General features: G+C 35.8%; 1 protein-coding gene across 8 annotated transcripts in view; it reads left to right on the forward strand.

Annotated features, from left to right (window-relative positions):
• CEP128 (centrosomal protein 128) overlaps positions 1–15,879 on the forward strand; it is a 417,494-nt gene that overhangs the window by 80,335 nt on the left and 321,280 nt on the right. For all 8 annotated transcript variants that reach the window (XM_079912854.1, XM_079912856.1, XM_079912858.1 and 5 more), the window contains 3 exons: positions 6,604–6,678; positions 8,269–8,401; positions 12,442–12,593. In XM_079912854.1, the coding sequence (XP_079768980.1) occupies positions 6,604–6,678; positions 8,269–8,401; positions 12,442–12,593 (360 nt within the window). The remainder of the gene's footprint in view (positions 1–6,603; positions 6,679–8,268; positions 8,402–12,441; positions 12,594–15,879) is intronic.

The following is a 15,879-nucleotide window of genomic DNA, read 5'->3' on the forward strand; positions in this document are numbered from 1 at the left end:
TCTGGGCTTTCTATCCTGTTCCACTGAACTATATTTCTGTTTTTCTGCCAGTACCATATTGTCTTGATTACTGTAGCTTGGTAGTATAGTGAAGTCAGGGAGTATGACTCCTCCAGCTCCATTTTTTTCCTTCAAGACTGCTTTGGCTATTCGGGATCTTTTGTGTCTCCAAACAAATTTTAAGATTTTTTGTTCTAGTTTTGTAAAAAATGCCACTGGTAAGTTGATAGGGATTGCATTGAAACTGTAGATTGCTTTGGGTAGTATAGTCATTGTCACAATATTGATTCTTCCAATCCAAGAACATGGTATATCTCTCCATCTGTTTGTGTCATCTTTGATTTATTTCATCAGTGTCTTATAGTTTTCTGAGTACAGGTCTTTTACCTCCTTTAGTAGGTTTATTCCTAGGTATTTTATTCTTTTTGTTGCAATGGTGAATGGGATTGTTTCCCTAATTTCTCTTTCTGATCTTTCCTTGTTAGTGTATAGGAATGCAAGAGATTTCTGTGCATTAATTTTGTATCCTGCAAGTTTACCAAATTCATTGGTTAGCTACAGTAGTTTTCTGGTGGCATCTTTAGTATTCTCTATGTATAGCATCATGTCATCTGCAAACAGTGACAGTTTTACTTCTTTTCCCATTTGGATTCCTTTTATTTCTTTTTCTTCTCTGATTGCTGTGGTGGCCAGGACTTCCAAAACTATATTAAATAATAGTGGTGAGAGTGGACATTGTTATCTTTTTCCTGATCTTAGAGGAAGTGCTTTCAGTTTTTCACCATTGAAGATGATGTTTGCTATGGGTTTGTCATATATGGCATTTATTATGTTGAGGTAGGTTCCCTCTGTGCCCACCTTCTGGAGAGTTTTTATCATAAATGGGTGTTGAATTTTGTCAAAAGCTTTTTCTGAATCTATTGAGATGATCATATCGTTTTTATTCTTCAATTTTTTAATATGGTGTATCACATTGATTGATTTGTGTATATTGAAGAATCCTTGCATCCCTGGGATAGATTCCACTTGATCATGGTGTATGATCTTTCAGTGTGTTTGTTAGTATTTTGTTGAGGATTTTTGCTTTGATGTTCATCAGTGATATTGGTCTGTAACTTTATTTTTTTGTAGTATCTTTGTCTGGTTTTGGTATTAGGGTGGTGGTGGCCTCATAGAATGAGTTTGGGAGCATTCCTTCCTCTGAAATTTTTTGGAAGAGTTTGAGAAGGATGGGTGTTAGCTCTTCTCTAAATATTTCATGGAATTCACCTGTGAAATCATCTGGTCCTGCACTTTTGTTTGTTGGAAGATTTTTAATCACAGTTTCAATTTCATTACTTGTCATTGGTCTGTTCATATTTTCTATTTCTTCCTGGTTCAGTCTTGAAAGGTTATACCTTTCTAAGAATTTGTCCATTTCTTCCAGGTTGTCCATTTTTTTGGCATAGAGTTGCTTGGAGTAGTCTCTTATGATGCTTTGTATTTCTGCAGTGTTTGTTGTAACTTCTCCTTGTTCATGTCTCATTTTACTGATTTGAGTCCTCTCCCTCTTTTTCTTGATGAGTCTGGCTAAAGGTTTATCAATATTGTTTATCTTCTAAAAAAACCAGGTTTTAGTTTTATTGATCTTTGCTATTGTTTTCTTTGTTTCTATTTCATTTATTTCTGCTGTGATCTTTATGATTTCTTTCCTTCTACTAACTTTGGGTTTTGTTTGTTCATCTTCTTCTAGTTCCTTTAGGTGTAAGGTTAGATTATTTATTTGAGATGTTTCTTGTGTCTTGAGGTAGGCTTGTATAGGTGTATACTTCCCTCTTAGAACTGCTTTTGCTGCATCCCATAGGTTTTGGATCGTCGTGTTTTCGTTGTAATTTGTCTCCGGTAGTTTTCGGTTTCCTCTTTGCTTTCTTCAGTGATCTCTTGGTTATTTAGTATCATACTGTTTAGCCTCCATGTGTGTGTGTTTTTTACTTTTTTCCCCCTGTAATTGATTTCTAATCTCATAGTGTTGTGGTTCTAAAAGATGCTTGATATGATTTCAGTGTTCTTACATTTATTGAGGTTTGATTTGTGACCCAAGATGTGATCTATTCTGGAGGATGTTCCATGTGCACTTGAGAAGAAAGTGTAATCTGCTGTTTTTGGATGGAATGTCCTATAAATATCAATTAAATTTATCAGGTCTACTGTGTCATTTAAAGCTTGTGTTTCCTTACGAATTTTCTGTCTGGGTGACCTGTCCATCGGTGTAAGTGAGGTGTTAAAGTCCTCCACTGTTATTGTGTTACTGTCGATTTCCTCTCTTAGAGCTGTTAGCAGTTGCCTTATGTATTGAGGTGCTCCTATGCTAGGTGCATATATATTTATAATTATTATATCTTCTACTTGGATTGATTCCTTGACCATTATATAGTGTCCTTCCTTGTCTCTTGCTACATTCTTTATTTTAAAGTCTATTTTATCTGATATGATTATTGCTACTCCAGCTTTCTTTTGATTTCCATTTGCATGGAATATCTTTTTCCGTCCCCTCACTTTCATTCTGTATGTGTCCCTAGGTCTGAAGTGGGTCTCCTGTAGACAGCATATATATGGGTCTTGTTTTTGTATCCTTTCAGTGAGCCTGTGTCTTTTGGTTGGAGCATTTAATCCATTCACGTTTAAGGTAATTATTGATATGTATGTTCCTATTACCATTTTCTTAATTGTTATGGGTTTCTTTTTGTAGGTCCTTTTCTTCTCTTGTTTTTCCCACTTAGAGAAGTTCCTTTAGTATGTGTTGTAGAGCTGGTTTGGTGGTGCTGAGTTCTCTTAGCTTTTGCTTGTCTGTAAAGCTTTTGATTTCTCTGTTGAATCTGAATGAGATCCTTGCTGGGTAGAGTAATCTTGGTTGTAGGTTCTTCCCTTTCTTCACTGTAAATATATCATGCCACTCCCTTCTGGCTTGTAGAGTTTCTTCTGAGAAATCAGCTGTTAACTTTATGGGAGTTCCGTTGTATGTTGCCATTTGTCCCTTGTTGCTTTCAGTAATTTTTCTTTGTCTTTAATTTTTACCAATTTGATTACTATTTGTCTTGGCATGTTTCTTCTTGGATTTATCCTACCTGGGACTCTCTGTGCTCCCTGGACTTGGGTGGCTATTGCCTTTCCCATGTAAGGGAAGTGTTCGACCATAATCTCTTCAAATATTTTCTTGGGTCCTTTCTGTGTCTCTCTTCTCCTTCTGGGACCCCTATAATGCGAATGTTGTTGCATTTAATGTTGTCCCAGAGGTCTCTTAGGCTGTCTGCATTTCTTTTAATTCTTTTTCTTTATTCTGTTCCGTGGCAGTGAATTCTACCATTCTGTCTTCCAGGTCACTTATCCGTTCTTCTGCCTCAGTTATACTGCTATTGATTCCTTCTGTTGTAGTTTTCATTTCAGTTATTGTGCTGTTCATCCCTGTTTGATTGTTCTTTAATTCTTCTAGATCTTTGTTAAACATTTCTTGCATCTTCTTGATCTTTGCGTCCATTCTTTTTCTGAGGTCCTGGATCATCTTCACTATCATTATTCTGAATACTTTTTCTGGAAGGTTGCTTATCTCCACTTCATTTAGTTGTTTTTCTGGGGTTTTATCTTGTTCCTTCATCTGGTACAAAGTACTCTGCCTTTTCATCTTGTCTATCTTTCTGTAAATGTGGTTTTCCTTCCACAGGGTCAGAATTGTAGTTCTTCTTGCTTCTGCTGTCTCCCCTGTGAAAATTAACTTTTCAAGTGTAATGCTGTTTGGGGTCAGTGATATTCATTGAGTACCTTGGAAAGTGTCCCTGAGGTTTTTTGTTAGCGTGCAGTGAAGCCTTTACGTTTTGATGTGGAGTCACTTGGCTTGAGGGCTCTGCCACTCTCTGCTACTTGCTCTTGGAAACATACACAGGTAGTTCGCTACCTTGTCTCCTGGCCGCTCTCCTTTTCTAGAGGCGAATTAAACTTGACCATTCTTTGCTGGAGAACATTTAAAGAGGTTGACTTTACTGTAGGGTTGGGAAAGACCTGTTTTTTAAAGGTTGAATATTTTGTATCTATTCATTTTTGTTATAGAAGATAGGAACAGTTACCAGCCTAGTTCCGAAAAATCCTCTATTCTCATTAAATATTAAGTATCTTTGATATGAATTCATGTCTGTGAGGCTATAGAGAGTAGCATTTTAGAGCTAGAAAGTGACTCAGAGGCCAAACAACTCTCTTCAGTTTGCAAATGAGTAGATTAAAGGCCAAGCCCAAGGTAATGAATGATAAAGTGAAATTTTGCTTCTGATATAATGTTCTTTACTCTGTATTGCCTTTTCTATTTACCCTTACCTTCTTTATTTTATTTCACCAACCTATGTAAGATTGCATGATGCGTCCATGCTATCTTTACGGTGGTAAGCAAGGTACATCAGGTCATCACGTTTGCTCTTTGGGAGTTGTAGATGCTGATATTACCCAGGAAACATGACCACTATGGACCCTGGTAGATTTTGAAACCATGTTGACTTCAGTGCGATTTCTTCCCTTTTTATTTATTTATAGAAACAAGAGAACAGGTCAGATAATATTTTGTGTGGATTCTCTGCTTCCACATGTACTTTATAGTTGATTTACAGTTGGCCCTTGAACAATGGGGGCTTAGGTGCCCTGACCCTCTGTGCAGTCAAAAATCCGAGTATAACATGTAGTCAGCTCTCCGTATTTGCAGTTTCTCTCTAGCCATGGTTTCACATATGTGAATTCAATCCTATAGTACTGTAGTATTTACGAGTGAAAAAAAATCCGTGTATAAGTGGACTTGTGCAGTTCAAACCCATGTTGTTCAAGGGTCAACTGTACTTTTAAAAATATGTGATAGTTACTTTATGAGCTGCTGCACACTTTTAAAAAACTTATATAACTGGATGAAAAAATTATTTTGAAATAATAATAGATTCATAGGTGTTGCAAAACAAAATGTACCATGGGCCAGTTATTCTTAGTGATAACATTTTCTATAATTGCCATCCAACGTCAAAACCTGGAAATTGACACTGTTGCAATGCACAGAGCTTATGCAGATTTCACCAGCTTTATGTGTATACTCATTTGTGTGTTAAGTGTGTGTTTGTGTGTGTGTACTTCTATGCAGTTTTATCTCATGAGTCTCAATCTTATTGCCGCGATAGTCAAAATACAGAACTGTTCCATCACCACAGTGTTCCCTCATGCTACTCCTTAATAGTCACACCTTCCACATGTACAATTTCTGAAAGACTAATGTATAGATAGTAGTTTGTTCAAATGAAATGATAATTTAGGATAACTGTTACAAATCTAAGCACTTAATAACATCTTAATATAAATTTGTGATTTCACAAAACAACCTTACCCTTACAAAGTGCAAACATGTCCAGCATATGTAAGCTGTGGATTTTTAACAAAAGTGTCCCATCTGTAGGGGAGGAAAAATAATTTTCCCTTTACCCTTCTAGGTTCTTTGGCTGGTATAATAATTAAATTGACATAAAACAGATTAACAGGAGAAAAACAAGTTTAATTTTGTATGTATGGGAGCCCCATAAAAATATGAGACTCAAAGACAGCCAGGCAGTTGAGGCTTATCTACCATCCTGAACTAAGGCAAGGAATAGGGGCTTGGGGCTTCAAAGGGGAGGAACACAGTTCACAGGAAGATGAGAAGAGTATATGTATGGTAAACAAATGTTTGCCCTGCCGTGAAGAGGTCTTTCAGATATAGAAAGTTATCTTTGGTAACAGCTCTCTTTCTGGTACCGACCTCCTTTTTAAGTTTTTAAATGCAATTTAGGGGAAGGTAAAAAGCTTTTCCTGAATCTATTGGGTTTTGATTGCCATCAGCTCAGAATAATACTTGTGCCAAGAGGCATATTTTGGAGTGGCATATTCTTCTCCCCTTCACATCCTGTTACATTTTTCAGCTTGAGGTAAGCGAAGCACGTTGACTTTGTAGGGTATTTAGTCACCTAACTGGCACATTTTCTGTGGATGCTTATCTAATGGCAATATTATTAGGGAAATTTAAAATATCTTATTCTGATTAAAAGTTTTAGAAATGTTAGGAATATTGGAAATATTAGGAATATAAGAATATTAAGAATATAAAAAATAACCAATTGGATGAAATACACTTTGAGTCATTGGGTCCCTGAAATTTTTATTCTAATTTTGTTCATATGATACTACATGTAGTAATTTAAAGAAAAAACTGCTTCAGAATTTACATTAAAATGATTTAGAACTGAAGGGATCTCAGATTATCTAATATAAAATCCTTAATTTAGAGGTGACAAGAGGCCTAAGGAAAAGAGATTTAAATGGGGGTCATAATTGAGATGGAACTGACTAGAGCCAAGACCTCCTGCAGTCTGGTCTGGTTCACTTTTTGTTATTTAATTACCATTATTTTAATGGGAGCATTGATATATGTTTATAGCAAGATATTTTTCCTTTTATGTTAGCTGTAAAAATCTGAAAACTTTTTCACTTTTCTCCTCTTAAACTGAGCCTGTAATAGTTTAGTTATTTTCTGCCCCATTGGACATTTTTCCTTATTCTTTGTTGAAACTCTAGCTTGAACAGGAATTGGAGCTATCTCGAAGGTTATTGAATCAGTCAGAAGGCAGCAGAGAAGCACTTTTGCATCAGGTAAGTCTATGCAAGCTATGATAATCTGCTTTAAATTAAATCAGGATTGAGTCTCTTTCCCTATTAAATGTCTTTGTGAAAGGGAAAAAAACCTTAGATCTAGAAGTATTTTTCCTTAAGGAATGTATATTAGCACACATAAGCAAAAGATGAAATCCTTTCAGGAAGATTCAGAGAAAGCCAATGTGAAACACCAGCCCAGGTTCCCACTGTGACAGCATATCTTGCTGATTGCTTTTCCAGTTTAGGAATCATCTCTCTCAGCATAACCAGTGTAAAAGTGAGACTGGATGTGTAAGACAAAATTTTCCCAGGAGCTTAATTTTATTCAAGGAGACGTAGAGAGTGAAGGCGGAAGTAAAATACATAAAACAAACCTTGCACGTTCAAGTTACTTTGAATGCATCACTGTCTTATATTCGCATTTTCAAGCTGCTACCTGCCCTGCTTCCTTTTAATCAGAGATAAGGCTTAATTTTAAAGCATAACATTTTGCAGCCCATTAGCCAATAATAGGAGTTTGGTGCTTCTGATATCTAAAGTTCAGTAACTTGAAATAGCCATTTTATACACATTGGGTAAAGGCATGTGGGTTTCTAACTACCTTTCTGCCTGTGTTTAATATAAATTGCAATTGTAACTTCCTCTGTTTTGAGGTGTGGCTTACATAACTCACTACATAATATGCTAGGCAGGCAAAGTTGTCAGACATCTTAGACGTTCAGAAGGAGTATTACGTTTTGACAGTTAATCCTGAAGCATCTGAAACACCGTAGCTCCTGTTTTACAAAATGTTTAAAAATGTGTAATGGCTTTGTTTTGCAGCCAGTGGTCCAATGGAATTAATGTTGGCAGAGTTTAGAGTTTCTTTTTTGGAAGTTTATATTTGTATTCATTTCCTTCTGATTTTTTTTTTTTTGAACTCTGCCTTGTAATTTCTAATCTTATCTTTTGAAATAAGAGATTTATGTGTTAAAGTTGTCATTGTGACTTTACCTGAGTCTCTGCCACTGCTGACTTGTTTAAAGGTCATTGTGGACATGCTTGCTAGTCTCCAGATATACAAAGAAGAATAAAATGGTACCTTACCTCAAGGAGTTTATAGTTTATTCAACAGCTTTTATTGCTTATTTATTTTGAGCAGTACTTTGATATCACAGTGTGCTAAATTGTGATCATTTCATTTGACTTTACCAACCAATAGACTATGTTCACATGAAAGAGAATAAGTGAAAAATATAAAAATGTATAGTACTTAATTGGAGGTAGTTTGGGTTAATAACAGTAGAGTGGACTGAGGTGAAAATAGGGATTTTAAAAAAGTGTGGTCAAATTCTTTGTCACAGTAGACACAGAGAAGGGGAAAGAACATTCATTGTTTGTGGAAGGAATGGGAGGAATAAAGAAATGGAGCAAGAGACTGTTCCACTGTGCTTGGCATAACAAGGAGATTAACTTGGCTTCAACTTGTGCTTACAGTAGCCCATTGGAAGTAAATTTTTTTTCCCTAGAAAAATAATTTGTAAGTTCAGTTATTCTTTTCCTGCTTTTAAAACTGATAAAATTTCATTTTTGACTATGTGTATTTAGGTAGAAGAACTCCGTACACAACTCATGAAAGCAGAAGGTGATCAAAAAGGCTTAGTACATCAAGTATCTCAGATTTCCAAGCAACAGTCAAACTATCAGGACGAACAAGAAGTTGACTGGAGGTTTAGAAGAGGTATCATTCTGATTTGTAAATGTCTGGGGCTTTTTTGATCTTTCTTAAATATTTCCCATTTTCAGAATCGCTTTCCTTATGTTATATATTCTTTTCATCCTGTTTCTTGATCTACTACAAGGTTTTCCAAGTTAATCATAATTTAGCATCCAGTTTTTTTAAAACAGACTTAATTTTTTAATTTTATGTTTATAGCACTATTGAGCAGAAGGTACAGAGATTTCCCATGTACCCCTGCTCCCACATGTCACAGCTTCCCCCACCATCAACACCCCTCTCCACAGTGGTACACTTGTTATAACTGATGAACCCTACATTGACACATCACTGTCATCCGAAGCCTGTATTTTACATTAGGGTTCACTCTTGTTGTGTGCTCTACAGGATTGGACAAACATAATGACATGTATCCACCATTATAGTATCATAGAGTAGTTTCACTGTCTTAAAAATCCTCTGTTTTTCATTATTCATCCCTCTCTCCCCTAACTTCTGGCAAGTACTGATCTTTTTATTGTTTCCATAGTTTTGCCTTTCCCAGAACCTAGTATGGTTGGAATCATACAGTGTGTAGCCTTTTCAGATTGGCTTCTTTTACTTAGTAATATGCCTCTAAGTTTCCTCCATGTCTTTTCATGGCTTGGTAGCTCTTTAAAAAAATTTTTTTTCATAAAGATGCACATAAGAACTCTCATTTTGTTTGGAAAAAGATCCTGTGGTACATTTGTTATATGTTTTGTTGTCTCATAAAATCTAGTTATTTTTGGTGTCTTTGAGGACTAGAAGAATCTCTTTTTTTTAACTACTTCCCAGGTTAAAAAAAAACCCTTAAAGTTCTCTTGTCATTGTGACAGTGGACTTTTTCACCTTCTTTTAACAATTCTAGAGTTTTCATCTTTATAGAATACTTGTATTATTTTAAAAAATTCTACATAAGAAATTACACTCATCACGCTCTGCTTGCTGTTTGTTCCTCTACCCACTGTGAAATGACTTCCACTTCTACTTATAAAATTGACTTTGCTTAGTTTACTAGTGGTCTTCTCTGTCAAATTCAAAGGAATCTTTCCATTACTTGCCTTACTTGACTCCTGTTTGTTTCCTCTTAGAACTCTTCCACTGACTTCATTGTTCCTACTCTTTCCTGGTTCTTCTGTCTTAATTGCTTTCAGTCTTTGTATTTGAATCTTTTCCTTTTGTTTACAGTTTGCCTTTTAAATGCCTCTGTTGTCTAGAATCCTATTTATGGTTTTTCTCACTTAGTACCTCTCCCTAGGGGTTGTTATTTAATCTTATGCCTTAGCTATCACCTACAAACGATGATCCCTAAATCTGGCTCATCTCACTCTCCTAACCTTCAGCCCTCCAGATGGAGTTGTTCATTGGGCATCAATATATGCCTTTCCAGAATGCTCAGTCAGCCGATTTACAACTGAATTCATCCTTTCCTCAAAACCTGTTTTTATTTCCTATCTTAATTGATCGTATCATTCTTTATCCAGATAAGCCTAAAATACAAAGAATATCCAAACTTATTCCTTCTCACCTCCATCTAATTAGTCTCTACGTCCTGTCCATTTGTAGATCCTGATATCTCTTGAAGTTGCTTCTTTCTTATTCCCCCTAGCCCATTTTAGGCATGCTTCATCTCATCTCTGTTACCCTCTTAACTTGTCTTACTCTGTTGAATAGCTTGTCTGTGATCTGTCTTCTGTACTGCTACTAAAGAGACCCTTCTAAGACACAAACCTTTCATGTTATTCTCTTGATTAAAACCTCTCATTATAATTTATTGAGTTCTTACAGGGCATTATGCTACTCATTTTACACTGTCTCCTTTAGTTCTTACAACTATTCTATGAGGGGGGAATATTCTTACTTCCATTTTAATGACTTAAAAAAAAGACTAAAGAACAAAGAAATTGAGTGCCTTGCTTAAAGTTAACATTTGTTGGAAGTAGCAGACCAAATCTTTTTTCTACCCAGACTTGAACTCTTAACTGCTATCCTGTACTGACCCATCATTGTTTGTAGCAAGAGTTCCTTAAAATGGAGAATATAACCCACTGGGTGTGGGAGGAGAGTGTTTGTAACACTATATTTTATACTTTATGTTTTAAGTATTTTAATTTTGATAAATGTTTCATTATATATGTATATATGTGTGTATATCTATATATTTATATATATCCACACTCATGTTTTATATCTATATTATGAAACATATCAAAGTATTATGTCATCACACCAAATACATATGTGTTTTATAAATATACATATATGTATGTGTTTATACACATATTCATATGTATTATCTCCATAATTTGTATAATATATTCATACTAATGTTAATTTGTATATGTATGTATACACTAATGTTATATATATCATGAAACATGTCTATGTCTATATGTAGATAGGTACTATAGAGAGATATATGCACACACATATGCATATATAAATTTATAAAATAAAAAATGTATTTATAAGATGAATGAATGTGTATATTTGTCAAATGAATAAATACATTTACACATAAAAAATATGCATATTTTCACGTTGAAGACCTAGCAGGGGTGGGCAGAGTATGGCCCATGGGCCAAATCCAGACCGCCCCCTGTTTTTGTAAAGAAACTTCATTGGACTAAAGCTCCTCCCATTCATTTATGCATTGTCCAGGTCACTTTTGCAATTTAATAACAGAGATAAGTAGTTGTGACAGAGACCATATAGCTGAAATATTTACTATCTGACCCTTTACAGAAAATGTTTGTTAACTCCTGGTCTGTAGGCTAATTTCTAAGCTCCCTGGCAATGCATAACTCCCTGCTGACTCTCCTGTTTCCCTCCCTCATACGTATTAGCTGTGTAGAACTCCTGTGGGTGCAGTTACCTGAATATGAAATCCAATATTGTTCCTCTATGCTTTATGCTGTTTCCTTTCCCTGAAATATCACCCCAACTTCATCTCCTTTGCTTGGTGAAATTTGGTATCTATTTTTTAGAACTACCATAGTAACCAGTTTTTCCTACCTCAGTTTCTCATTAAGATAGAATTAATCATTCTATCCTTTGGACTATTTTTGTATAATAACCATTTATTATACAGAAATTATACAGATATAGAGAACTGTTTGTCTAGTATCTATAAGTGCTCTTATCATACTATTAAAATACCTATGTATCTTTCATCCAAAATGTGCAATTTTGACATTTTAATATTTCTAAAGTTAGCATGTGTCTTACACATGATCTATAAATTGGATTTGCTAGTGTCTCCGTCCTTCTTTCCTATTCTGGAAAGGAAGCTACTAGAAAAAGAGTAGTTTTAAATTGATAATATATGTTCCAATTTTTGACATCTTAAATTCATGGAAGTACTTTATTTTTATGTTTTCTTTCTATTCATGGAGTGCAAGCTCATTGAGAAAAGGATTTTTGTGTTATTTATCTTTGAAAAAGATGGTGTTAACAGTGCCCTGTTCATCATATACCAAGTATTTCATGTTGGACTAAAAATAAATACTAAGTCAATTTATATTGTTCAGTGATACAATTGTAGGTAGTAGTCTCCAGAATTAATAGATTAGAGGTCATAACACAATCAAAATTTAGCAGCATCATTTGTTTACGTTGCAAGAAAAGTGTTTTGTTGTGTGAACTTCAGTAACTTCAGTTAGGTGGAGAAGCTTAGTTGAAAATTCTTTCAGTATTTTTGTTTTAGAGTTTGGGGGTAATATAGGAATGTAAGGCAAATTAAAGAAAAAATGCATAGAATTTTCTTGAAATAAATTGTACTAGAAATCAGATAACACTTTAGTATCAAAATGTGATAATATTGGATGACACAACAATGTGTATATTTTAGAAAACTGTGTGAGACTTGAAACAATAGAATGACAAATTCTGAGAAGTCTGTTGGGTGACAGTGACAATTAATAAGTGGATTGTATTAGGTAGAATATTAAAACATACCATTCGAAAGTACATTATCCTGTGAGTAACGAACAACCATCAAGCTTTACATTTTCTCTTTTAAGGGGTTGAGCGGGAAAAAGAGGATGTGGAGAAGCAGATGTCAGATTGGAGAGTGCAGCTGAACTTCAGTGCAATGGCATCTGAGTTAGAGGAAGTGAAGCGGTGCTTGGAGCGAAAAGACAAGGAGAGAGTACATTTGGCAGCACAAGTAGAGGTGACTTTGCTGTTTTTAAGCTGTATTCAAAGGACTTCAGTTCTGTTTCATAGAATTGCTTAATGAAATTTTAATATAAAGATTGTGATGTTTTATGAACTCTAGTTTGGATATAGATAAGGTAACGTTATATAGATGACCACTTTAATTACATACAAAAATTTCTATGAATTCATTTCTCTTCATTGGGACCTCAAAGTCAGGATACCTATCAAACTTGAAAATATTCTTGTTCCAGTAGCAATGGAGCCCATCCCTCAGACAGAGGGTCCTTTTTTCTTTGAAGGAACAGTTATTTGGGGGGTGAAACTGGCAGAAGGCACAGCAAAAAGTTATTACTGATATTTTTTCTTTGGAAACATAAAGGGTTTCAAATCTCCAGCTGTTTTCCATGAGGTAGAGTTGTGATGCCTCCATCAATTTAGAGTTGTGTAGTAGTCATGAATGATGTGGTAACCATGAGTGAAGTGTAACTAGGCAGCTACCGTTTCCAGGTTGCCTTTTATCTAGCACAGATAGCATAAGTATTAGAAAATATTAAAAACCAAAGGAGAGAACTTCATAAAAAGAAAATGGCTTAATTCCTATTTTAATTATTCAAATTAGATCAAACATGGAGGACACGTTTGGAAATAGATATGTATCAGTCTTACTCTGTTCTTATTAGGGAAGTTGTGTTCTAATTGTAATAAGTTGCCACATTTGAAGAATTTACTAAATAATAATGAAAGGTAGAAAATTGGTGTTAAAAGCATATAACTTTATATAATCCCAAGGAAATATTTAATGTTACTGCAGTCTGAGTTTCTCTTTCATCTTGTCTGTGCATCAATAGAAAATGTATTTTAATTAATTAATCAATTAATTAGTTAGCTTTAAGCTGATAGTTAAACACAGTCTAAACACAGTCTAAAATCTCTACATTTTTTATTCCCCCCCACCATGTTTTATGTTCTTGACGTCAAATTTTACATCTTTTTGTGTATCCTGAACTGTTTATTGTAGTTACAGTTGATTTTCTGACTTGTCTTTTAACCTTCCACTAGCTTTTTAAGTGGTTGATTCACTGCCTTTACTATATATTTTCCTTCACCAGTAAGGTTTTTTCCTTTCATATATTTTCCTACCTTTATAGGGCCTTTCCTTTTTCACCTAAAGAAGTTCCTTTAACATTTCTTGGAAGGCTGGTTTAGTGGTGTTAACCTCTTCTTAGTTTTTGCTTGTCTGAGAAACTCTTTCTCTCTCCTTCAATTCTGAGTAACTTTGCCACATGAGTATCCTTGGTTGTAGGTGTTTTTCCTCTCATCACTTTCAATAAAATATATCATGCCACTCCCTTTTGGCCTGCAATGTTTCTGCTGAGAAATCAGGTGATAGCTTTATGGGGCTTCCCTTGTATGTGACTTGATTTTTTTTTTTTTTTTTTTGCTGCCTTTAAAATTCTCTCTTTAACTTTTACTGTTTTAATTATGGTGTGTCTTGGTGTGGATCTCTTTGGGTTCATCTTGTTTGGGATTTTCTTTGCTTCCTGGACCTGGATGTCTGTTTCTTCCGACAGGTTACATTTTCAGCCGTTATTTCATCAAATACATTTTCTACCCCTTTCTTTCTCCTCTCCTTCTGGCACCTCTATAATGTGAATGTTACTATGCTTGATGTTATCTTAGAGGTCTGTTAAGCTCTCCTCATTTGTAAACATTCTCTTTTCTTTTTGCTGTTCTGACTTAGTGATTTCAGCTATTCTGTTTTCCAGGTTGCTTACGTATTCTTCTGCATCACCTCATCTGCAGTTGATCACCTCTAGTTTATTTTTCATTTCAGTTATTGTATTCTTCACCTCTGATTCCTTCTTTTTTATATTTTCTAATTCTTTTTCGAAGTTCTAATTGTGTTCTTCCGTTCTTCTCCCAAGTTCAGTGAGCATTTTTATGATCATTGCTTTAAACTCTGTATCAGGTAAATTACTTACCTTGATTTCATTAAAGTTTTGTGGTTTTTTTTCCTGGGGTTTTATTTTGTTCTTTTGTTTGGAACAGAGTCCTCAGTCTTCTCATTTTGCTTGACTTTCTGTGTTTGTCTCCATGAATTAAGAGAAACAGTTACCTCTCCATGTCTTGAAGGTGTGTCCTTGTGGAGGAGTGTCTTTATACAGACTATGTATGTCCAGTGGCTTTTATGGAAGGGCTGGAGCCGAAGTGATCCTGGGCTCTCCTGGGGTGTACTGGGGGCTGCTCCCTGGTGGTAGGGGTGCTGGAGCTGGAGCCGTGTGGGCTGGGGCTTCGCCCAAGGCCCATAGAGGGCCACCACCTTGGCAAGGGAACTGGAGCCAGAGGGGCTAGAGTTGGAGCCCAGCATGAACCAAGGCTTCTCCAGGGGTGTGCCAGGGATTGCCGCCTTGGTGGGGGACTGGAGAGGGAGGATTATGTGGGCTGGGGGGGTCTGATGAGGCAGTCTTGGCAGGACAGCTAGGGTGTCAGGCACTTGTCACTCTGCTGCCTCTGTTCTGGGGCTTGGAGTAAGTTTGTGTTGCCAGTCTTTAAGAGCAAAGTCTCAGTTTTCTACAGCCCTCCAGCTCTCCTGGCTGTAAGCCCTGCTGGTTTTCAAAACCAGTTACGGGGGCTTGTCTTCCAGGTGCCAGTCTGCAGGGCTGGGGTACCCGAAGTTGGGACTGAACCCCTTGCTCCTTAGGGAGGACCTCTGAGTTTGTGATGTCTCCTTTCTCTTTTGGGTCACCTGCTGGGGGCTGACCTTCTGGGTTCTGACTAAATTACTTCTCTTCCCCTTTTACCTATCTTGGTGTGGTTTTCTTTCTTTATATCCTTAATTGTGGAAGAGCTACTCTGCTAGTCTTCAGGTCATTCTCAGAGATAGTTGTTCTATAAGTAGTTGTAGTTTTCGTGTGTCCTTGGGAGGAGGTGAGCTGAAGGTCTTCCTACTCTGCCATCTTGATCTTGCCTTCCTCTCTACATGTTTAATAAATTCTTACTAGAAATATTCTCAGAGCAGTTGTAATTGTAGGACTTTTAAAGGTTTTTTATGAGAATTATTTAGCCTTTTATTCTGCTGACAAATGTGGTAAAATATATGATTATTTTGTCAAAGTTAAATATTAAAAAAAAAAATCAACTATGCTAATGATGCCAGAGGTAGAAAAATCTCTTTGCTCAGTTGTTTAAAACCACATGTTGGTCTGTCCTCCCTCCCTCCTTCCTCTTCTCCCTTCCTTCCCATTGTTTCTTTTTATTTACCATTTATGGAATAAATTGAAAAAAACCTCAAGCATGTA

Source organism: Stenella coeruleoalba, assembly GCF_951394435.1.
Source record: "Stenella coeruleoalba genome assembly, chromosome: 2".
Classification (NCBI taxonomy): domain Eukaryota; kingdom Metazoa; phylum Chordata; class Mammalia; order Artiodactyla; family Delphinidae; genus Stenella; species Stenella coeruleoalba.